General features: G+C 34.4%; 2 protein-coding genes across 12 annotated transcripts in view; both read left to right on the top strand.

The window, feature by feature from the left end:
- Nucleotides 1-11,393, top strand: part of LOC126768786 (polypyrimidine tract-binding protein 1) — a 462,213-nt gene extending 450,820 nt beyond the window's left edge. For 10 of the 11 annotated variants that reach the window (XM_050487100.1, XM_050487107.1, XM_050487104.1 and 7 more), the window contains 8 exons: nt 2,824-3,037; nt 3,803-3,999; nt 4,476-4,509; nt 5,555-5,647; nt 6,524-6,638; nt 7,015-7,116; nt 7,193-7,270; nt 7,438-11,393. In XM_050487100.1, coding sequence (XP_050343057.1) covers nt 2,824-3,037; nt 3,803-3,999; nt 4,476-4,509; nt 5,555-5,647; nt 6,524-6,638; nt 7,015-7,116; nt 7,193-7,270; nt 7,438-7,570 — 966 coding nt within the window. In that variant the 3' untranslated portion in view covers nt 7,571-11,393. The remainder of the gene's footprint in view (nt 1-2,823; nt 3,038-3,802; nt 4,000-4,475; nt 4,510-5,554; nt 5,648-6,523; nt 6,639-7,014; nt 7,117-7,192; nt 7,271-7,437) is intronic. The other variant, XM_050487103.1, reaches the window with a different exon arrangement.
- A 4,251-nt stretch (nt 11,394-15,644) lies between these two features.
- Nucleotides 15,645-20,332, top strand: LOC126768798 (RPII140-upstream gene protein). Its single transcript, XM_050487142.1, has 6 exons — nt 15,645-15,970; nt 16,851-17,016; nt 17,873-17,961; nt 18,420-18,553; nt 19,154-19,262; nt 20,146-20,332. The coding sequence occupies exons 1-6, from the start codon at nt 15,801-15,803 to the stop codon at nt 20,264-20,266; spliced, it is 789 nt and encodes a 262-aa protein (XP_050343099.1). The 5' UTR covers nt 15,645-15,800; the 3' UTR covers nt 20,267-20,332.
- The last annotated feature ends 4,187 nt before the right edge of the window (nt 20,333-24,519 follow it).

Genomic DNA, 24,519 nt, shown 5'->3' with positions numbered 1-24,519 from the left:
ATTAAGAGATACAGGATACTTGTTACATCTTACCATGATTCCGTCTCGCTGCAGTGGCGGCCTCTTTGCCGTCTAAACGAATCTTGTTTACCTCGTTTCGAAAGAAGTAAACCGAAGTCAACTCGATTAACTTCCTCGAAGAATATTTTTCTAGTAAATTGTGTTAATTACTATTTTTATTTCGTATTTGTGTTTACTTTGGGAATTTATAAACAATTTTAAATTATTAAAAAAAATATGTATATAGTAACTTTTGAGGTGTTTTTTTATGTTATCACAATCATTTCTTTTAATAAAACTGTGAATTATAAAATGTATTTTTTCGTTGTGAATACGACGGAGACTAAAGTTTTAAACTACCGTAAGTTGTCGACAAAAAACAAATGTGTCGAGGATCGTGTCGATTAGGCGGTAAACATCAAAGGGTTAAGGAATACTCGTGTAACTCTAAGTTTACGCTAGCTTAGTTCCATTTATAACAAGTACATTTTAGTACCCAAACGATAGCAAACATTTATCATTAGATGACACATTTGACAACCTATCTACCTATATTAAGCTATATATATATAATTACCTACTTATATTAAATTAAATATATAAATAATTTCGATATGATCAAAAGGAAGTTGACTGAAGAATTTCAAACACAGAAATTTTTTTATTATTTTGATACGTTATTAATCAAGGATATTAATTGCCTATACACATAAGGCGTAAATTTATTCATAGCTTATATATTAATATAAGGAATGAAGTTAAATATTCCAGCGGTGAGGTCGGTGATGTTTTCTGTGTAGCACCTACAATGTTTCCCTGACAAACGTGTGCGAGTTATAGTAGGTATTTATTTTTCAAATTACATACATTCGAATTACATTATATAGAAGCAAGACAAAGGTCTAATAAAAATAGAAAATAAGTAAAAACTACCAACTAAAGGACAATCCAAACTAAGAATGAAACTAAGCGGGTTAATTTTAATAGTATTATTCATTCATTCGCATTACATGTTGGTCACGAGGTATTATCCGGAAATTAGCCATTAAACGTTAAATCGAATATTGATAATGTGAAGTTTTTTCATTTTAGACAGTATGATAAAGATAAATTTAATGTGTACTTGTCCTATGAGTTAATATCTCAATCATATTCTTAAAGCAATAACAGTCTTTGCATCTTTAGAATTCGAAATCAAAACATTCTTTATTTGAATAGTCTTTTGATATTTTATAAACAGGATTAATCTACTATCCGTTCTGAATGTCTATCAAGAACAATCGTCAAGAAGCTCATTAGTTGCCGTTTTCCTTGGATCACCTATCATTCAATATTCATCGAAACAAAATTGAGGTGTGACGTTTCGCAAAACTAATTACGTATCGAACCGATCTTCTTCACGCTTTCTTACGTGCTTTTCGTATTTCCATATAAGTTGAGCTAAAAACGAACCAATCTATTCACGTCTACACATCAGGGGTTCGCATTTGCATATAGAGCAGAAATTTATTAAATCTACAGCCAATATTCAAGCTTTCCGACATTGAACTCTTACTTATTCATTGCGTTTCTGAAATTTTTATTGGATTGTAAAAAGGTATTCAAATTTAACTCCATTTATAGGAAGTACGAGCGTAGTTTAATCAACGTTTAAGAGAGTTTTTTTTAAACATCGATTGTATTTTTTATTACTTTGCTATGTTGATGCTTCATTTACGGCCAAATTAAATGTGCAGGAGAGGAAAATGAATGAATAATATTATTTAATTCGAGCACCGATGGTAGAGGTTTTGTACAGGCTCAGGAAGTCTACTTAGTATCGCTGTGTTCTGGTTTGAAGGGTTTATGAGCCAGTAGAATTACAGGGGCAACATATTCGGTGACTTGCAAGGCAGACGGTGTAAGTCAGTGTCCAGTGTAAATTACCCAACATTTCTTACTTGTAAAATATTTATCAAGTACATACTTCTCGTGAATTGCTTGTTACATAACTGATATACTTATGTAATTCTTTAATTAAACTCGATGTTCTATGATAAAGAAAACAGCTACGTTAATTGATTGAATTAATAATATCGTTGCGGACGAGGCCGCTGGCATTTCCAAGTTGACAGTTTTAACGAAAATGTTTCTCGGGATACGCCAACGGCGCAATTGCCGAAACGTTTGAACCAACAGACGCGGCTGTGGGGCGTTTCTAAAGAAATTGCAAGAGATAAACAGTTAAAAATTAAAGTCAATTTGCGGCGGACAAACTGCTCAGGAGTAATCCCTGTAGCAACATTTATCTTTTCTAAATTAGATAGTGGAAGGTCCCATGTGGCCGGAGTACCTACGTGTAAGGAGCAAATTGATATAATGATGTTGAATAAGTGATGCTGCTATTTCTTTTCTAGTGGAAATTCTTGTACATATTTATTTTTATAGAAATTATCGTGTACATACACTTTGTGCCGTTGAAAGGCAAGCATAATGCCCACAGGAGTGGGTTGAGTGCTGTTGCCTTTTAATTAATTCTCTTTTCTATCGCGATGGGGTGTTATCAAGCTCCCGCAGGCGCTGTGGACAAACAAATAGGAAGCAACGTAGTCGCAATATTTTAATACTTCGATATTTTTTTCACCCTGATCGTATAGTTTTTAAAAACATCCATTGCTATTTAACGTTTTAACCTATACCGAGTCATATTATTTTCTACATTGCATTCAGTATTATATGATAATAATATATAAGACGACTATAAAAAAATTACATTATCATTAATTAAATACAATGCAAAAACATAATTTCGCGTATTTATTTAATTTTCCAATTTGTTCGCAGGCACTCGACGGTCAGAACATTTACAATGGCTGCTGCACACTACGCATCGATTACTCAAAGATGACATGCCTCAACGTCAAATATAACAACGACAAGTCGAGGGACTACACCAATCCCACGCTCCCATCGGGTGACGGTGACGCCCACCAGCTGTTGACCAGTGAGTTGATGCCTCAGCGGGCTCGCCTCGCCTTGGCCCTCGCATCCAGGATGAGTTAGTCTTATACTACCCCACACCTGGAAGCTTGCTACATACACCACTCTTCAATTCACGCCTATTATGTAGCTACACGTAGACCTCCCTATGATTGTGTAATAGTATATTCATTCTATATTATTTATTTTATTTACAACTTTTATTTACCACCACAATATGCAGTTGGAACAAGAGGCGGGCTTAGTGCCTGAAGGCATTCTCGACCAGCCATAATTTAGGCTAAACAGAAATCCGTGTATCAACAATAATACAAATATACGTACACAAATTATTCATATCCCTTTTAAAATATATATATGCTTATAATAGTCGAAATGTAATAAACACGTTATAAAATATAAAATATTTTTACAGATATAAAGAACATTTACTATTCCGTTTCATCCTCTTGTCTTGTTTGTTATTCATAATCAATTCTAAATGTTTCCACAGTGACTAATAACTTATCATAAATCCCTATTGCACCGCCGGGGGTTGTAATATATGAGGATTACTCCTGTAAAGCCTGTTCTCTGCTTTTGTTATTGTGTAGTATCGCTTTATATTTTAGGATCACTGCAAAAAAGGGACGTACGTTTGGTGTGGTTGGTTTTCAGTCGACACTTCTTGCGTTCCCTTATCGAAAAACAGATGGTATTTCGTATTTCTAGGCGAAACATTTAACCTTTTTGTTCACGTCAAAGAACAATTCTCTTCTAACTAATTGGGTTTGTGTAAACGATAGGAATAAAAAACAGGAGTTATATTCGAACAAAATTGTAGGTGGTGGAGTTTTGGCGCCTCCGTTTCTGGGACTTGGGTCAGGTCTGGCATCACCGTACGGCGTCGGCGTTGGGGGAGTAGGCCTGCCCGCGTTCGGTGCACTCACACTGACGCCAGCTTCGCCTGCATTGCGCGCGCTCGCCGCACCACCGCTGCCGCTGGCCACAGTTTTGCTCGTATCTAACCTCAATGAGGAGGTAAGTGCCCACGCAACCGCGTAACCCCTAATATACACAATGTAGAACTGAAAACGTACGAGTAGTCTATCCAACATCAAGAAAAGACACTTATGCTTTTAAATTGTTAAATCCAGACTTAGTTTGTTGAAGATTAAATTGCGTGCCATTAGGTTAATCTTATAGGCACAGACGTAGAAAGATTATTTTGTAACTTTTTGGTAGTTTAATTGTTTATTGGCAAATTATGCATATGCTAACACAATAGCCGGTAACGTCCGTTTACATCGTTTAATGGTTTAATACGATTCTAAGATGGCGACGAACGACTAATAAATTCAAACTAATACATTTGGCGTTACAGGCTATTTACATTTTTATATATTCTACTTAAAACTCCTTAAAGATAAGTTGCTAATTTATTTATAGACATGAGATCAGAAAATCTTTTACGACTATTTGTAATACTATCTCTTTTCTCTTTCCTATTGTTTTAGATGGTCACGCCTGACGCTCTCTTTACCCTTTTCGGTACGTGTGCACACATTCCGTATTTTATATTAAAACATTAATACTCCTGCCCCTGTCCGCCTGGAAGACAAATTGTCAGCTAACATTCTCGACTTCTATACTGATAACAGCATCCGATGTTTTGTCGAAGCTTGTTTAAACGCTTGTTAACACACATTCTGAGATCATTCTAAACGCTTTTATTAACTTGACAATTTGTTTTTCAGACGTTTTAGTTGTAGCTAAGTTACCGTCAGTTTCTAAAATTATGATTAAAGTCGGATTAACTAATCTGACTAGATACTGAACGCTCATTGGTCGCCTATTGCGTCATCATCTGCCACTGACCAATGACGATTCAGAAATCGTATTAGTTTAACCGATTTTGATCAGCGTTTCAGAAACATGAGGTTAGTGTATGACCCGGTACTTTTGTTACATAGTTTGTTTTACTTGTATATTTTGAAAACATTTAGATTTATATTATAAACATATTTATTGTGACCTATGAGTACGATAATAATATTTAAGTTATTTGTTATTTTAAACGATTATGATAAATCTTTCTATTATTTTATTTATACAGACTCCTGGTCCGTTGTAACTGTTTACAATTGGACTGTATACTGTAGTATAACCGCTTCATACAGCCGGTAACCATAGCCGATGCTGATAACCGCTAAGCATTAATCGAAAGCTTATACGTGACCAAAATAGAGCTTGGAGTTATTTCTTTCTTATATCATTTCCTTCTGTTTAGTTTTCAAAAAAGTTATATTTTATTTTAATTTATTTGTACTAAAAACTCTCTGATGTCGTAATAACTGTGTTTTAATGTAGTAACTGGCTTAGTTGTAGGCTAGAACGATCTGACGATCCCAACTGTACGTTTAACAGACGCGTATATATAATCATATATAATGATCAAAGTTATTTCAAATCTTAGTAATATATAATTTATTCTAAGTTTAAATAAGCGTTATTAAAAGCGCAGTTGAGGACGTCGCTCAAATGTTAAAACGAAAACACATATTGTTTTGTTCGTAATGCATTTTTTATCATGTAGGCGTGTATGGTGACGTGCAACGCGTGAAGATTCTGTACAACAAAAAAGATTCAGCCCTAATTCAAATGGCGGAGCCTCACCAGGCTCATCTAGGTATTGTTAAAATTTCGACTCTATTCTTTAGTATGTAAGGTATATTTTTTATCTTTCTCGTTTTATTTAGATATGCAGATATCACATAGTTCTCTGCTTACATTTCATATTGCGTGAAGTGTTAAATCTGAATAACTCGCTTGTACGGTAGTTATTATTGTAACTAAATGTGAATAATTTATTATTCAACAAAGTACGAATAGATATTTTATATATTTTTTTGTTATTTTAACTTTTGTTTTTTTTTTTTTGGAATATTTTAAATGCAACCTGCGTTATATACATTGTTATTATCGAATAGATTCGCTTTAAGGAGATAAAATAATGTCGGTAAATCGATTTGTATACCGATTTCTTCAAATAATACTAAAGAAATAATTACACCTACTCCAATAAGCAAATTATTCAAAAGAAAACTGTATATTAGGACACTTTCAAAAACCCGGTGTCCTTGTAATACGCAATCATATATTCATTCGTTACATACTGTTATAAATGTTAATTTAGATTTCTAAGAGAACTTTAAATTTTTCGAAATTTCACAATATATTTGAGCTATGTATATGAATATTGAGCTATGTATATAAATTCCAATTACTAAGTAGAAAGCCTACTGACCGTTTTTTTTTAAATGTGTGTGTGTGTGTGTAACACACATCCCTCTATTTATTTTGACATAGTCCGAAGTAACGGCATTCCGAAACGACCTGAGGGGTTAGGCGCGAAAGACTTTACGTCCTTTCGGAAGCACGGAAATATAAAACTGCCCACTTCCTTGCTCCGATCTGTTTGAATAATCTTCAGATATAATGGATTAGCTAAGCACTAGACCAAGGACGCAGTTCACTCAATATGTGATATGACTCTTGCTTTCAGCCATGACACATATGGATAAGCTGCGCGTATTCGGAAAGGCTATGCGCGTTATGCTCAGCAAGCACCAAACGGTGCAGCTGCCAAAGGAAGGACAGCCTGACGCAGGCCTCACTAGGTTAGTAAGAGAAAGATTAAAGCGAGAAAATATAATGTATTTCGTCATGTAGCTTAACATTTCTTCTTAACCCTTATTCTGAAAAAATATTTTTCGCTAATCTGAAATAAATAACTTATGTCAAAATTATTAAAAAAAGATTGGCATTTATGGTATAGAATATTTCAAAAAATCTGTTTCCGATTTCAGTTCAGAATATGTTTGAATTCTTAAGAAAACGCTCAACAAACATATTTTTCTGTAATTCAGCATCTGGTCGAAGATAATATTTCGAAAAACATCTAAACCGAAATTGGAATTCCGTTACGGACAAAACATTTCATTCCATAGGTGAATTATTGATAATATCTAATAAAATTTTCTATATCCATTACAGGGACTATTCCCAGAGCCCGTTACATAGATTCAAGAAGCCAGGTAGCAAAAACTACCAGAACATTTACCCGCCGAGCGCCACATTACATCTCTCGAACATTCCGTAAGTGATTGTCCAATTCGAGTTCCCGTTTTATTTTCGCGCTCAAATGATTTCATACCGCCCTCTCTTTTTCTAGAGCCACGGTCACCGAAGACGATATCAAGGATGCGTTCACCAAAAGAGGATTCGCGATCAAGGTCTTCAAATTCTTCCCGTGAGTTTATTTTGTGGATAAAATTGAATAGATTATAAAATTACTTTAAGTTGGTATTATTATTTAAAAGATTTTACTATTATTGTAGTGATTGTATTGACAGTGATTAATGTATCGAGATCATTATTTTTTGAATTTGTTTCTAATTTCATCGTGCAACATTCCAGGAAGGACCGTAAGATGGCGCTGGTCCAGCTGCCGTCCATCGACGACGCGGTCGCGGCTCTCATCAAGATGCACAACTACCAGCTGTCCGAGTCCAATCACCTGAGGGTCTCATTCTCCAAATCGAGTATTTAAACGCAATGACCAATCGTCCGGAATATCACACAAGTCGCGTCCGCCTCGGGACCGACTCTACGTGCTCTCAGCCTTACCGTTCGTTGACGCGACAACATCGTACCTCTCTCACGCATCGAGACCCTTACTCGACTGAAAATTATAATATAATTAATCTGTATTACGCTTACTCGGATCAGTGTAGGACTTAAGTGCTAACTCTATTTCCTTAGTGGATACGTACTACTGTTACTATACATCATAAATTAAGGTGTTCATCATCAGGTATCCCGACGGCAGCTATTCGTTCATTTTGAGGGTACTCTATCAATAGGCTCGAGATATTTTTTTTTATATTATATTTTGTGTGATATTCATTCCGTATTTTTGTAATTCTATATATATTATTTTTATACATAGTGTTATCGTTTCCAGTGTTTTCGACGTATCATTTCAAACGATTTAACATATTTAAACAGATTGCAATTAAATTGCGCTAGTTATTTGAATTTTGGCAACTTTTCTATCTATATTGTGATGTTAAACATCGCCTCGGTTGCTTTGTGGTTATTATTATGACAGGATTATTTACGATAAATATTATTACATTATATCGATCACTGAAGCACATTGTTGAATAAAAAAAAAAATGAATTTCTTAATCACTTATAATTTGCAGTTATTATATTCTAAGATTATATTTTATAAATATATTTTATGCTCTATTTTAATCTGCACAATTTATTATGGCATTTTTTAATATAATTGTATTTTTTGTGCGCATACACATATTCTATACTTTTTTATGGGATGCTAAGTTTAGGGATGTGTATGTGTGTGCAATATTAGTTTTAGAGACGGTTAAGTGTATTTTAAGTATTAACAGTTGTCTTCACCATCCGCTGCATACTTCCATTGCTGTTTCGTTGTTTAGGAATATATTCCGTTCATTGTTACAGTTATAGTTACTTCTCGATTAGATACTGTAATCACAGCCCTCACTAACCTAGTTGGTATATCATCTCCATAGTGTTATGTGCAGTGACATATTAGTGACATGATGCATTTATTTTGATGTTAATTTATATTAATGGTAGCTACAACATACTATAAATGCTCGTGCATATTCACTATGCAAATTATTATAGATAATTATTTATTTCACTACGATCGGGGATTCCCCTGTACACTATACAGTGTGGTCGATGTTGAGTTTACGTATTGTTAGAATAATTTTCATTAAGTATAATATTAAATTTAAAAAAAAAACTATTTGAATGTTGCCACACTGTTTTCGTAACAGTCTTTGGGGTTTTGAATAAGTGCTGGGATCGCATCGGCCCATTCGTGACGAGATGAACATTTTACCTTCCACTACAATTAACAAAACAGTATTTTAGTGTAATACTTCTTCGACGCTTTGTATATAACTCGAGTTGTGACGTATTCACACTTTCACTCGATTGGTTTTCACACATCTTTGCCTTCTTAAATTAATGAAAAAAAAAATATGCGTCTAGTCCAATGAAAAGAGATTAAGTTGGTGGATTAAGTAAATTAACGTAATAACATTAAAAATTCTTACACAATAAACTCAGGTAGAGCGCTTTCTAGAGATATTATTTATTTATTTTAAAGATTTTTTTGGTCAAAGTCGGTGCCCGTTTATGCTCTGACCGCTCGGACCACACTGTGTTCGTTTACACGTCCAGTCTATGTGATTAGGCAAAGCATGCGTGAACCAGATACCTGAATTGTGACGATTTAGTGAAAACTTTGCTATTCGTAATTTAATGTACATTAAAATTTTAATAGAAAAAAAATCCTAATTTAAGATTCGATATGACAAATGGAATTTCATACATATCTCTACACGCTGTCGGTTAGATATATAGAGTTCCGAGCCGCAAGGTTTATTGTAGATTATCTTAACCTTCCGTAACGGCCGGAGTCGCTTCGGCTCCGAGGTGCAAAGTTCCCGACATATCGCCTCGTACTCGAACGCTTATCATTTCCGTTCGACCGTAAAGTTGACATTAGAGGTCACATATTTACACTAATATAATGTATAATATACATCACGTACCGTTAAAATATATAAAAATAGAGCTTAGTAAGATGGTTAAATTAAAAAAAAAAAAAAACATAGATCGTCGTTTCGATGTAAGGTTTTTAATATACATGTTCTGTCATACGAATCGTATTAAACGGTACGTGTCTTCGATTTGAACGTGTAGTAGTTTGGTTTAAATAATGTTAGGCGACCAGGGTGTGGTGATATTTTGCACGTTTTTGAGATGTTTTTCTATAGGTTACAGGTAAACTGTGCCTGTGTTTTGAAACGATACGCGACTAGCGTCGGTCTGGTCGAGATGGAAACGGTAGTGATCGCAATTGAATTATATTATAACGTATTTATTAAAAAAAAAAAATACTAAATCACAAAAAGAGATTACATATCCACTGTACTGTTATAAAGCAGTGTTGAAGACTCGCTGCATGCGGTGCTATGCGACTTCTGTGCTATGGATGCGCGTGCGTCGCTTTTCTATTAATACTATTTATTATGGGTGGTTAAAAAAATCGTAACCATCGAGATAAGATTAATCGATGTCAAATTTCGTAATAATTTAATGGTAATGCTATTATTCAATGTTTTTTTTTCTTATATACGGAACGTCTCTACATGTTCCGAGCGACCCTCAAGTGTGACAAAGCGCGCTACACATGCGTCCTACTCCCACGTTCGGCGAGTCTTTAATACTTCTATGCGAGGAACGCTACATACCGTATATGGGTTTATCGGTTTAGAGATTAGTAATGAAACTGTCGCTTGTGCTCAATAAGTAGACGATTGCGTGTCAGCGTGTGTGTAGCGTTTTGTGGCCTAAACCTTTCTCATTAAATATCGGTATCGACTAATAGATAATTATAGGAATTTATGTGTTTAGAGAAGTATTTTAAATATAATAGGATAATATCGTAATATAATTAAAAAAAAAATTAATAAATCAGTGTTTAGAAAGAGATGCCAAATTAAAAGTCAATACACATTATTTTAGGTAAAATGTAATTGAATTAATCCTAACATTTATTAAAAAGTTAATGAAAATGTTACAGTTGAATTATATTTGAGAGTTTTATTAAGCGCAATATATGTAATTTTATTCATTGTAAGCGAACATTGTTTCAATTTCTTAGTTAAAGTTATGCGTTGATAGGTATGAATGTTTCCTTCGAATCTTATTTCATTCATACATTCGCGTCTTTTGAACGCTAGTGTTTACTAAGCATTGCTTTATTTCGTTATGGCGTAGCCAGGGTATGAAACCCAACAACCCCAAGTAAACGTGATAAAAGAAAAACACAAAAAAAAAAAACTTTTTGAATGTTTTATTTGTCACAGATAAAAACTATAAAATGAATTTTGATTAATAATTCATTAAGAAATGTGAAATTAAAAATGAAACTGTAAGTTATGAGACTTTAACTGTACCCTGGCTAGGTCAATGACATCGTATCCTATTATCCTTTGCATGTCTCAAAACATATCCGCTCATATCAAAGAGTTTCCCTACACTTGTCCTTTAATTGAATTATTTAATATTTTGTAAATGTATGGGCAAATATCTACATATCAGGGATTAGAACGGCTAGCAGCTGTTGTCTCATCATCCAGGACCCAGTTGCTTTCGTTATCTTTTATTATATTACAAATTATTTTATATTTCAATGTAAATTTAAGTGTCTTATTATTTTTTTCCTTTATATTAGCGTTAAGCCTTGTGTGTGGTTAATTTCATTCTTATTTTTAATTTCATAATTAAACTTTTATTATCATTGATTAATTTTGTTTTTTTTTTTTTATTTTCCTCTACATTAATTTCCTGCCTATATGTTTATTGTTAACGAATTAATTTTTATATCATTATTTATACAATATTTTACTTTTTATTTATCACTTCGACAAAATGTTAAAACTATTTGTAAATAAAACTCATAAATTTTAAATGGGAACAATATATAATGAAATTAAGTACACCTGTACACCATCTAACCTAGACATACTCTTATCTTAGACCTAACTTCCTTGTACAGAGCTGCTGTAACTACTTAAGCGTTTCAATACAAACTATTCTCAATCTAAGCCTTTCGAATTATGCTTGAGATTAGTCTACGGACTTTGGTGTGTATAAACAAAAATACAGGTCGAGTTATGGGGTAAGGGACTCAAATATTGCCAATGGTATGTTTTATAAATTTATCAGAGGTTTATTACGCACAGGGTATAATGTGAATATATACAGCGACCCGAAATAGGGTCGGGTGTTGTCCGCGTAACGTCCCTTATTCCCGTGTTGAAAGAACTGAAGCTTATTGAAACGTTGATCTAGAATGAATTATGTAACTGCCAATTAATAGGTTAATGTTTTCTCAAGCTATATAATTAGATAATAATCAATTTAAATTAAATATATATACGTTTAAGGCATCAAAATTCATAACCTATAATTTGGCAGTTATAATCGTGTTAAATTAATGTAAATACACGATGTTATAAATACTTAATAATAAAATTATAGAACTATTACAGATAACATAATCATTAAGATTATAAGATAGTACCTATCCTATTCTCATTTCAGTAGTCGCTCTAGTAACCTGCCTACAAAAGGAGGATATCATTTCTTCGTAGTTACTATTGTGTACCCAACTTCATCATACTTAAGAGAAAATTTTGTTGTATTATTAAATGATTAATGGTGTGCAAATTAAAGGGTTGTGTGTAAAATAAAAATAGTTTAATAGTTATAAATCGTTCATGTTAACGATAACTGTCTTCTCATTTATTTATTTATAAAGCACATCCGTTATTTATTTTAATTGTCTATGGTTTATTTTAATGAATACGTCAAGTTGTTAAGACTTAAATAACAGTAATTTAAATCAATATGCCAAAGACCAATCATTGGAAAAAATAACAGGGATCTATCAAATATTATTTTCACTAAATAGAAGATCAAAAATATATCATGATTTAATCAAGCTTTAACGAGCAAATCGAAATCGATGTATTTTGAGGATTGTTTTATGTAAGTTCATTTTATGTAAAAGTCAACAGGTCGTTGGCTACACTGTCTGTCACATAGTTTATGTGAAATATATAAATATATACACTATTTTAATGTCTAAGTGACTACACTATTAAACTCTAGATTTATTCTTTGTCATTTTATAATAAAATATAGTTGAAAATTAAAACTTCTATTATTATTGCTAATAGCAACCCCAAAGTGATTACAAGAAAATAATTATTTTATTTCAACAATGAAGTAATTATATAAGATAACATTCAGAAATATATTACAAAATAACAAGTGCGCTATTTCGAAAAAGGTCTGACATTCTAACTCAGCGGTACCTACTCAACCTGCGAACCCTTCCGGGTCGGTACCCCGCCGGGGTATTGTGGTTGACCCACTTTATGTTACTTTATTTTGAACTATATTAAATTTCAAAGGTTTTATTTAAATAATTTGAATTAAACTGCTTGTGGCCAGAGACACTGCAAAGTGTTTGAAACGTCATGAAATGTTAAAATATACGCAATAAATCCACTAAAAGACTAAAGAAAAGGTAATCGCTGGCCTAAGCTATGGGCCAAAAAACAAAAATGCGATACGACTCCGCATCGCAGACATGAGCGTGAACGCACGACGCATCGCAAGAAATTGCGAATTAATTCGTAGGTGACATAAATATTTTTAACATGACTATGGAAGGAAGACGCCTTGTCAATATCGCACCGTAGCCATACGCGTCGTATCTCGCTGTTGCAAAACCGCATCGTGCCGATTCGCAGTATTTCACAGTTTTGTATTTCGTCTCAGTCTTTAGCTATAAAATATTAGTTATTCATATTGAAATAATATATATATATATATATATTATATTTTCTGTGTTTAATGTAATAATTAATTAAGTCTTTACTTCAGAAGACCGGTGATGAGGTCTTTAGAATAGTTTACTTCGTGCTTTGAATTTAGAAGAACTTTCTGCAAGCCCTTCATCACTTATTGTATCGCCAAACCGCAAAACTTACTATTGTTGCAATTGTTGTTGTATTGTTTTAACTTAGTATTGTTATGCTCCTGCTTGAAGGATAAGTGAGCCAGTGTAACTACAGGCACAAGCGACATAACATCTTAGTTGGTGCATTGGCGACGTAAAGAGTAGTCGATAATATTTCTCACAGCGTTTATTTCTATAGGCGGTGTACTTACCAACAGGCGGCCCACTTGCCCGTCTGCCTACCTAGTACAATTAAGAAAAAGTCCTTAGTATATAAGAAGTATACATATAGGCCTCTGCATCTTTGACAGATGATTTAAGCGGCATCGCGAAGGCACTTGCGTTCATGACTGAAGAGACCAATGCGAGAGAGGATCCTTCGGCCACCCATCTGGGGGCGCATACACTTGTCGGGATGATGTCGGGAGATAAGAAGTATAAGAATAATATAAACTCCAAAAAGGCACGGTGGCATTTGTCAGTAGCTAGTTGATCATTTAAATAATTTATTTTAAACATTTTATACTGTACATGTATACTTAAATATAAATGACATTTTATTTGACATTTGGCTTTTGGTTAGGGAGCTGGCGACCAGTATAAGGGCTTGTACACAAAACTGCGATGCGACGTCGCATCGCAAAAATCTGCGAGCTCCCTCTACGCATCGCAAGAACTTGCGAATTGATTCGCATCGCGCATTCCTGCGATGTTGCGTCACACTTGTTGACGCCATTTTAGTTCGCTCAGGGACAGCGTGTGGGTAAGAAGTGTACTTTAAAAATGACAGAATACGACGTTGATTTTTTAATATCACTGATTGAGGAGCGCCCTGTTCTTTGGGACACTAGTAATGAATAATTTATATTTTTGAAGAAAATAGTTTCCATCGGGATTCATAATAGTAATAAATGGATGAACCCAAAATCTTCTTTGTTTCTTTTTCCTGTATCTCCTAAGCAATAATAAAAGTGCACACTTCTTTTTACGATCCATGTCACGACCTAGTTTTCAATTCAAAATACGTTTTGTACGGTTAACGGTCGTCGAAGGAATGGTCACCCTGGGAGACGCCTTGCCGCACGAAATCGCATCGCAGCAATTCGTGTCGTAATTTTCTGCGTTGCGAATTCGCATCGCGTCGCATCGCAGTTTTGTGTACAAACCCTTATATGATATGCTTGTTTTTCATAATTATCACTGGTGGTAGGGCTTTGTGCAAGCTCGTCTGGGTAGGTACCACCCACTCATCAGATATTCTACCGCAAAACAGCAATACTTGATATTGTTGTGTTCCGGTTTGAAGGGTGAGTGAGCCAGTGTAATTACAGGCACAAGGGACATAAAATCTTAGTTCCCAAGGTTGGTGGCGCATTGGATATGTAAGCGATGGTTGACATTTCTTACAATGCTAATGTCTAAGAGCGTTGGTGACCACTTACCATCAGGTGGCCCATATGCTCGTCCGCCTTCCTATTCTATAAAAAAAAAAATCAAATATAGAATCGATTTAATCTGTTATTTTTTGGTTACATCGCGCCAATTTTGTGATTATAAAAACAGAATACTAAATTATTTGCTCATTTCTACCAAGGAAGCTACTGGTATGATACTGGTAACGAAGTAAATTTAAGAGGCATAAATACAGCCCCGTATAATCGTGGAACGTAGTTGCTAAACTATAAAAACTTGTTTATTTTTTGACGTGAAACATCTGCGATGTTTTCTACGTTTAACATCTGCTGGACCTCCCGTGACGGCAACTTTTTTTCGAGATGTCTATGCTATTTTTAACGATCTTGCATGCATCACTTTAGCATCACTTTCACACATCACATTAGAGAAAATCACGCCTTTGCGTGATTTTCTCTAATGTGATGTGTGAAAGTGATGAATTATGTCTATGGTTATATTATAGTTATTGTTTTTTTTTTTAATTAAGAACTATTATAAATTATAATACACTTTATTTTACGAACGCATTTTCTATCATAAGTCAATTTGTATATTTGAAGTTTTCAACAGAATGACAGTTGACAAATGTCGCCCAGGAGTTGATTTCCTAGTTGGTTCCTTACTATCGTAATTCACAGGAACTGGAGATATGAATTCTTAAATTGTAATATTATCATGTAATTTAAAGTTATAATTAAATGTTCTAATTAAAAACAATACAACCATGATTTGGTCATTGAATAGAAAATTAATATTCGGAACGGGCGTGCGGTTGACTCCGTCTTTTTTAATACCGCTGTTTACTAATAGAAATGAAAATGATACAGTTAGTCCTCAGACAGATTCTATGCAAAAAACAGGATGGGATAGAGTAAGAGATATGTACAAAAAGGAGTAAGTTTATTTAATATAAGAAATATAGGTTAGGTTGATACCTTTTACCTTAATTCAGTCATTTCTAACATGCACCATTATATCTTTTTATTATTTATTTTCTTGTATAAATGATCCTTGTTTGGTCGAAATAAATTATTTTATTGTTATTATTAATAACTCATAATGTTATATAATATTAATTGACTCAGTGCAAACAATATCATATAATATTAATAAATAATGCTTGATACAGAAAGTAGTGTTAAGGTAGTAAAACCACAGTACCTACTTCCTGGGTAAATCTCTGCTGCTACTACTACTTTTTTTTAATTTCTTAGTTTAAAAATATGTCAAGTAAAGAATAATTAATGAAATAGAAATCATATTAAGTTAAAACACTCAAGACTTATTAATATGCAGATTATTATGTATAACGAATAGAGCATGAATGATGTTGAACAAGTCATTATCTGAGTTCTGTCTTGCATAATTCCTCATAGGCAAGTTCTCATGTTTAGTAACAGTATTATTCACCTTCATTCTAACAACTTTTCAGTTTGTAAACAAATTTCTCAAAATTACTATTTCAAATTTATCAATAGCACTGTATACATTTTGATAATTGAAAAAAGTTCTGACAATTCATAAATATAAATAAAGACTTTGACTACATATAAATGAAGACATAAATATAAATAAAGACTCTGACTGCCTCGTTGGTCTAGTAGCTTGATGTAAGGCCACAGACCCAGAGATCCTGGGTTCAATTCCCAGTTCGTTCCAATAAAAAGTTATTGGGTTTTTCTGTCAGAAAATTCTCAGTAGCAGCTTGGAGTCTGGAAGTTGGAAGTGTGTACACTAAATTTATTTCATTGATTTATTCTTGTTAATATTTCAGTGAATTTGGTGAAGTATCTGTAGAACTACACAATGTGGCTCAAGCAACAATGTGCGGTTTATTTGTAGGTGTATGTTTAGGTGGATTTGCAAAATCGAGAGATGCCTACTTGCACTTCATAGAAAACAATCAAGCTACTATATTTAATTCAACCATTCAAGCTAAGGTAAATAATATATACTGATATAATGTAAAGGTGCTCTGTTAAGCTTACATTGCTGAACTGATTTAAATAAAATTTAATATGAATCAAGTTTAAACCCCCAGGAAGAACATAGGCTACTCACTAGATAGAACTAACGTTAACTAACTCCTGTCCCCTAGCTTATCATAAATTTGTGCTATGATTTCCATATAATTCCATTACTGGTGGTAGGGCTTTGTGCAAGCTCGTCTGGGTAGGTACCACCCACTCATCAGATATTCTACCGCAAAACAGCAATACTTGATATTGTTGTGTTCCGGTTTGAAGGGTGAGTGAGCCAGTGTAATTACAGGCACAAGGGACATAAAATCTTAGTTCCCAAGGTTGGTGGCGCATTGGCTATAAGCGATGGTTGACATTTCTTACAATGCAAATGTCTAAGGGCGTTTGGTGACCACTTATCATCAGGTGGCCCATATGCTCGTCCACCTTCCTATTCTATAAAAAAAAAAAAAAAAAAACATTTAATGTGCTTATAATACATTTAATTGCTTGGTGTTGAAGGAAAACATCGTTAGGAATCCTGAATGTGTGGTATGAAATTCTGCCACATGTGTATCCACCAACTCACATTGGAACAGTGTGATGGAATAAGCAAACCTTTCCACAAGATGCTGTTGCTCTATTTTACTAATTTCTTGTTAATCCTCTCTCTTAGGATATTATTTTTATGCTATATACATTTTAAAAGACCTGTTTGTATAAACACATTGTCTATCTAATGATCATCACGCAAACTATGAATAAAACCTACCTATTTTTATAACGTAATTGGCAAAATAATTAATTTATGACTAATTATTAAACTGTTTTACAGAAAAAATTACAAGATTATGTAACAATCGCTTTTGCGAGAGGAGCTTACCATTGGGGATGGAGACTGGGTATATTTACTGGAATGTTTAGGTATGTTTTCAAACAATTTACTGCCAGTTATACAAAAGTTGCACATTTATTCATCAATAAAAAATAAAAATTGTACCATACATATCAATATGTGTGAATCTGAGTATATTCCAAAGGCAGGTGGAGTAAAGATAAACAAATCTTAGATTTATATATTCCATGCGATTTGCGAATAGCTATGCTATAATATGCATTACAAATTTATTGACTTTAAAACTTATAGCATATCCAATATATGAATTTTACTTGCAAACTTTCATAATGAATACCATAGAAAATTTTGGATATTAATATTAATGGTTGTTTATCTCTACACCCAACATTGGAATCTGCTTATATTAATATTTATAAATGATTGCATCCTTCAGTGGAATTTTTATTATTTAGAAATAATTATAACAAAAACTAGATGCTGTGCATATACTTTGATGAATTAAATTGATAATATTTATTTTCAGTTTAATATCAACAACAGTTTCCGTGTACCGTGACCAAAGTTCACTTGGAGATTATGTTGCAGCGGGAACTATAACTGGAGCAATGTACAAAGCTAATTTAGGACCAGCCGCGATGACGGTTGGTGCATTCCTAGGTAATGCGGAAATAAGTTATTTTTGTTTAATGTTAGAAAAAAAGCTATTAATATTTGCATAATAAATATTTTTTATCTGACGCCTATCCAAGATGCCCTAATGCTTACATCGGACTATTCTTAACTGATGGTTGTTCGTCCAAAAATAGGCAAGCGTCACTGTCTTATTTATTTTGATTAATTTGTTTTTATAGTTCATTCCATTGAGTGTTGGTATTTACAGTTTATTACTTTACTCACTTATTATTTGAATTAATTATGTATTCAAAATGTAACATAAATTATAACACCAATTTAATGTCAATAACCTTTTGAGACAAACCATTAATAAACCAAAATATAATATATATTTCACAATTATGAAGAAATATCAACATAATAAATATTTTTTCATAATAAAATTATTGACGACTTGCCCCGTTTGACTCGAAAAGTAGATTTTTTTTTTTTTAATATATTTAAGCTTAGGTTAAAAATATTGATTCTGTTTGAAAAATTTTATTAACTCAGTATTGGTTGTTTCTTTAATGTAATGAATTATTGTTTTGATTAAATAAATAATATTTAAACACTATTATAATTGTTACTTACAATTTCTAGGAGGAGTTTTGAGTACTATCGGTGGCATACTTATATTGAGTATACTAAAACTAACTGGAGTCTCTATGGAAGATATTAGAAAATCATTATATAAAATAAAGGAAGCAAGGTAAATAATTAATTAATTTTCAAATTATTTATTTAAATATTATTTTATTTTTGTGTTTTTAATGCAAGTTTAACTATGTATTTTTGTAAATAAGCACATAGTGTGATGTAAATGGTACAAATTGATTTTGGATTCGTCAAAATGAACAACCAAGCCGAAGGGTTTACTAGTACACATTGAAAAGTTCCAGGATTCATCTTAAGGTTCTCCTTCCTAGCTTGGGATGGTACAGAAAAGACAAGCCTTAAAGGATAGCAATAGAAAATAGTCCTAAAAAATTTGATAAGGATTTTAAAATCATTCACGTTCATATGTTCAAAAGCAAAAAAAATCTGCAGGTCATGTGTCTCAAATTTTTTTTTCAATGCGATTCGGTTTTTTTTTTTCTTATAGCAATCAAAAGTATTATCTTTTCTATTTTACCACTTTCATAATTCGACATTCTTTGACTGAAAACCCACGTTATTGTACTGACCCAGTCGGTGATTAAACTAGATCTTTGGATTTGCGTCCTTATCAGCCCCTATACAAGGTACTTTGACCAAAAGTATACAAGGAGTCTACCACCAAGTAGGTGGTAACGTTTGTGCCGACTGGGTAGTCCCGTTCATCAGATATTCTACCGTCAGAAAGCAATACTATTGTGTTCCGTTTTGAAGGGTAAATGAGCCAGTGTAACCACACGTAGTGGTGACCACTTATCATCAGATTTTCAAGTCCGTCTATCTATTTCATGGAAAAAATGTTCCCATGTGGTATCCGTTAAAGTAGCTAAGCTGGCCTTGAGCATTTTACAAATTTCGTCCCTGTTCCTGTATAATATCTAAAGAATTGATTCACATGAAATGGTTGACGTTCAGCTTATCAAATGTTGTTTTCGCAGATATGATCAATTTAAACAGGCAGTGGAAAAGTCGGCAACTGAAAAACACGACAGTCTAACGCTACACCACGATGAGATTGTTGAAGGGAAAGGTGTGAAAAAAATAGAAGACATACCATAATTTATTTAATTATATATATATATATATTGTACAATGACTTAAGGGTTATGATGAATAGTTATATAAAGATGTTCTAAAATTTGTCTTTTATTTCAATTTACATTTAATTTTAAAAAGCTGAGATGGCCCAGTGGTAAGGACGCGTGAATCTTAACCGATAATCGTTGGTTTAAAACCGGGCAAGCACCACTGATTTTTCATGTGCTTAATTTGTGATTATAATTCATCTCGTGCTATACGGTGAAGGAAAACACCGTGAGGAAATCTACATGTGTCTAATTTCACTGAAATTCTGCCACATGTGTATTCCACCAACCCACATTGGAGCAGCGTGGCTTCATACCTTCTCAAAAAGAGAGAGGAAGCCTTAACCCAGCAGTGGGACATTCACAGGATGTTACTTTACTTAATTTTAAATGAGCGAGTGATTAGTTAAATAATGCTGTCTTCTTCTTTCGAATGTGAAATCAATAATGACAGAAAGAGCAAAATCTGTGTTTACCTAAACAGCCGCTATTCAATGTTTGTAAGGAAAACCCGATATGTATTGTTATATAGCTTGTTACATACAGCACCTCCAGAAGGATCGCTGACGCAGCACATAGCCACGAAATCGCCGCCGCGACCTAGTTGAGAAATCTCCCTCTTCCCTCTCGGACCGCTTACTGAGTACATGTGTTTATATGGCTTGTTTGTGATTAAAATTGTTTGTTAAAGTTACAATTAAAAACAATAAATCCGTGCTATAAAATAGGAGTGCATAACCAAAAAGAAGGTATACGTTCATCGCGGCGCCTGGTACTTTGCGCCTAGTACAATCCGCTTCGTGGCTACGATTTATAAGGCCCCGCCTACCTCTTGCGAAATCCTGCTGCCCTGGTACTTTAAATACGATCACTTTTAATTACATTTAATTTTAAAAAGCTGAGATGGCCCAGTGGTAAGGACGCGTGAATCTTAACCGATGATCGTTGGTTTAAAACCGGGCAAGCACCACTGATTTTTCATGTGCTTAATTTTGATTATAATTCATCTCGTGCTATACGGTGAAGGAAAACACCGTGAGGAAATCTACATGTGTCTAATTTCACTGAAATTCTGCCACATGTGTATTCCACCAACCCACATTGGAGCAGCGTGGTGGAATAAGCTTCATACCTTCTCAAAAAGAGAGAGGAGGCCTTAACCCAGCAGTGGGACATTCACAGGATGTTACTTTACTTAATTTTAAATGAGCGAGTGATTAGTTAAATAATGCTGTCTTCTTCTTTCGAATGTGAAATCAATAATGACAGAAAGAGCAAAATCTGTGTTTACCTAAACAGCCGCTATTCAATGTTTGTAAGGAAAACCCGATATGTATTGTTATATAGCTTGTTACATACAGCACCTCCAGAAGGATCGCTGACGCAGCACATAGCCACGAAATCGCCGCCGCGACCTAGTTGAGAAATCTCCCTCTTCCCTCTCGGACCGCTTACTGAGTACATGTGTTTATATGGCTTGTTTGTGATTAAAATTGTTTGTTAAAGTTACAATTAAAAACAATAAATCCGTGCTATAAAATAGGAGTGCATAACCAAAAAGAAGGTATACGTTCATCGCGGCGCCTGGTACTTTGCGCCTAGTACAATCCGCTTCGTGGCTACGATTTATAAGGCCCCGCCTACCTCTTGCGAAATCCTGCTGCCCTGGTACTTTAAATACGATCACTTTTAATTATTTATTAAAAATAAAGTTTGGGTTGACACTTTGTCAAGGGCATATATAGAAAAATGCCAATTGGACACTCCCCTCCGAAAACACCTACTCCTATGTTACATCATTCTCAATCATCTCCGGATATAACCGGAGATTTCAATGTAACCATGAGGTCACAGAGACTAAAGCGTAAACAGGGAGATGACTTGGAATATTTTCTGAGCAAATTTGAAAATATGTTCACTACATGGACAGCCGCACAGGACGCGAAGTATGAATCACTACTAAGTACCGTCAACACAATCAGAGATCAGAACTCACAAATTTCATCGAGTTCATGAGTAACAAATACGAAGAGCTGAAAATTAAATACGACACACTTATACAAGAGAATCTAGAAGACAAAGCACAAATTAGAAATTTGGAGGAAAAAATAGAAATACTAGAAAGAAGAAGTCGTGCTACTTGTATAGAAATTAGAAATATTCCGAGTGCGAAAACCGAAAAAACGCAGGAATTACAAGATATTGTTAAATCACTTGGTGATGTGCTCAAAGTCGAGATTGACCCTTATGAAATACGAAACATCCACAGGGGATTTTCAAAAAATGAGAAATCTAAACCATTAATTGTGGAATTTTCGTCGGTAATCATTAAGGACAAAATATTGAGCACGGCAAAACGTTTCATAGTCAGTTCAGTCATTTCAGAGTCTTTTCATGCTTGGTTTACACCAAGCATGAAAAGACTATTTCCTTGCAAGAGATTTTGCTGCGAAAAACAAGTACAAGTTCTGCTGGGCTACTCCAGGTAATATATTGTTACGTAAGAAAGAAAATGAGCCCTCAATTCGGTTAAAAAACGAACAAGACCTCAAGCGCTTGGAAACTACATAAGCGACTCGGGCTTATTATTACTGTATTCTTTTCTCTTAGTTATTAATCTATTGTTTGTATACACATTGCACACTCACACATATACATCACAAACTCAGTACTCATTTTTCTTTTTTAACTCAATTATAAGAAGCACTCAATCAATTATAAAACTTCATAGTATATTAAATGTTTATATAGCGAATTTACTAATGCTCATACCCACCTCACTTAATCTTATGCAACGAAAGCAAGAAAAGTATGAGACTAATTTAACATTTTTCATAAGTCCTCCATACTGCATTTCTAATATTCGATTTTAATATAATGGCAGAATTAAATAATACAAATAACATTGATAACTTTGAACTAACAGACTTAAAATGTTGTGATCCGGAATATTGTAATACCATAATTTTGGATCCTAATGCTTATCTTGAAATATTGCAACAGAACATCAGAAGCGTAAATAAAAACTTTGACAGCTTAAATGTCCTACTATCGAGATTCAATTTCAACATTGACATAATTATTTTATCTGAATGCTGGCTTTCTAACGTCATTAATCTCCCCAACGTTTCGGGATACACGTGTTTTAGCACTTCAGTAAACTACAATCAAAACGATGGGGTCATTGTTATTTTGAATAATAATATAGATTTTAAAGTAGAAGAACCTAACATGCAGGAGGCTAATTGACTCACAATAAAAATAAATAAAGACATGGTGATAATTGCCATATACAGACCTCCTAATTTCCGCCTCTTAAATAATTTCATTGAATATCTCCACAACCTGCTCGTGCAGCTCTCATCATACATCATCATCATCATCATCATCAGCCGAAAGACGTCCACTGCTGGACAAAGGCCTCCCCCAAGGATTTCCACGTTGGCCGATCTTGCGCTGCCCGCATCCAACGGCTTCCCGCGACTCGTTCTAAGTCGTCGGTCCACCTTGTAGGGGGCCTGCCCACGCTGCGTCTTCCGGTTCGTGGTCGCCACTCGAGAACCTTTCTGCCCCAGCGGCCGTCGGTTCTGCGAGCAATGTGCCCCGCCCACTGCCACTTCAATTTAGCAATTCTTCGGGCTATGTCGGTTACTTTGGTTCGCCTGCGGATTTCATCATTTCTGATTCGATCTCGCAGAGAAACTCCGAGCATAGCCCTCTCCATTGCCCTTTGAGTGACCTTGAGCCTTCTTATGAGGCCCATTGTGAGCGACCACGTCTCTGATCCATACGTCATCACTGGCAACACACACTGGTCGAAGACTTTCGACTTGAGACACTGCGGTATTTGGGATGAGAAGATATCGTGTAGCTTCCCGAACGCTGCCCAGCCGAGTTGAATTCGACGATTTACCTCTTTCTCGAAGTTGGACCTACCTAGTTGGATGGTCTGACCTAGGTAGACATAGTTGTCTACAACTTCGAGTGCAGAATTTCCAACCTTGACTTGAGTGGGTGCAACATGGATGTTCGACATGATTTTCGTCTTGTCCATGTTCATTTTTAGACCCACTTGTTGGGAAACCCTGCTGAGGTCATCGAGCATAGTGCCGAGGTCTTCCAAGGTCTCAGCCATAATTACAATGTCATCGGCAAATCGAAGATGAGTGATGTACTCGCCGTTAATATTGATGCCAAGTCCGTTCCAGTCCAGAAGCTTGAAAACAT

Source organism: Nymphalis io, chromosome 5 (genome assembly GCF_905147045.1).
Source record: "Nymphalis io chromosome 5, ilAglIoxx1.1, whole genome shotgun sequence".
Classification (NCBI taxonomy): Eukaryota; Metazoa; Arthropoda; class Insecta; order Lepidoptera; family Nymphalidae; genus Nymphalis; species Nymphalis io.
This window is presented reverse-complemented; position numbering and strand designations above follow the sequence as displayed.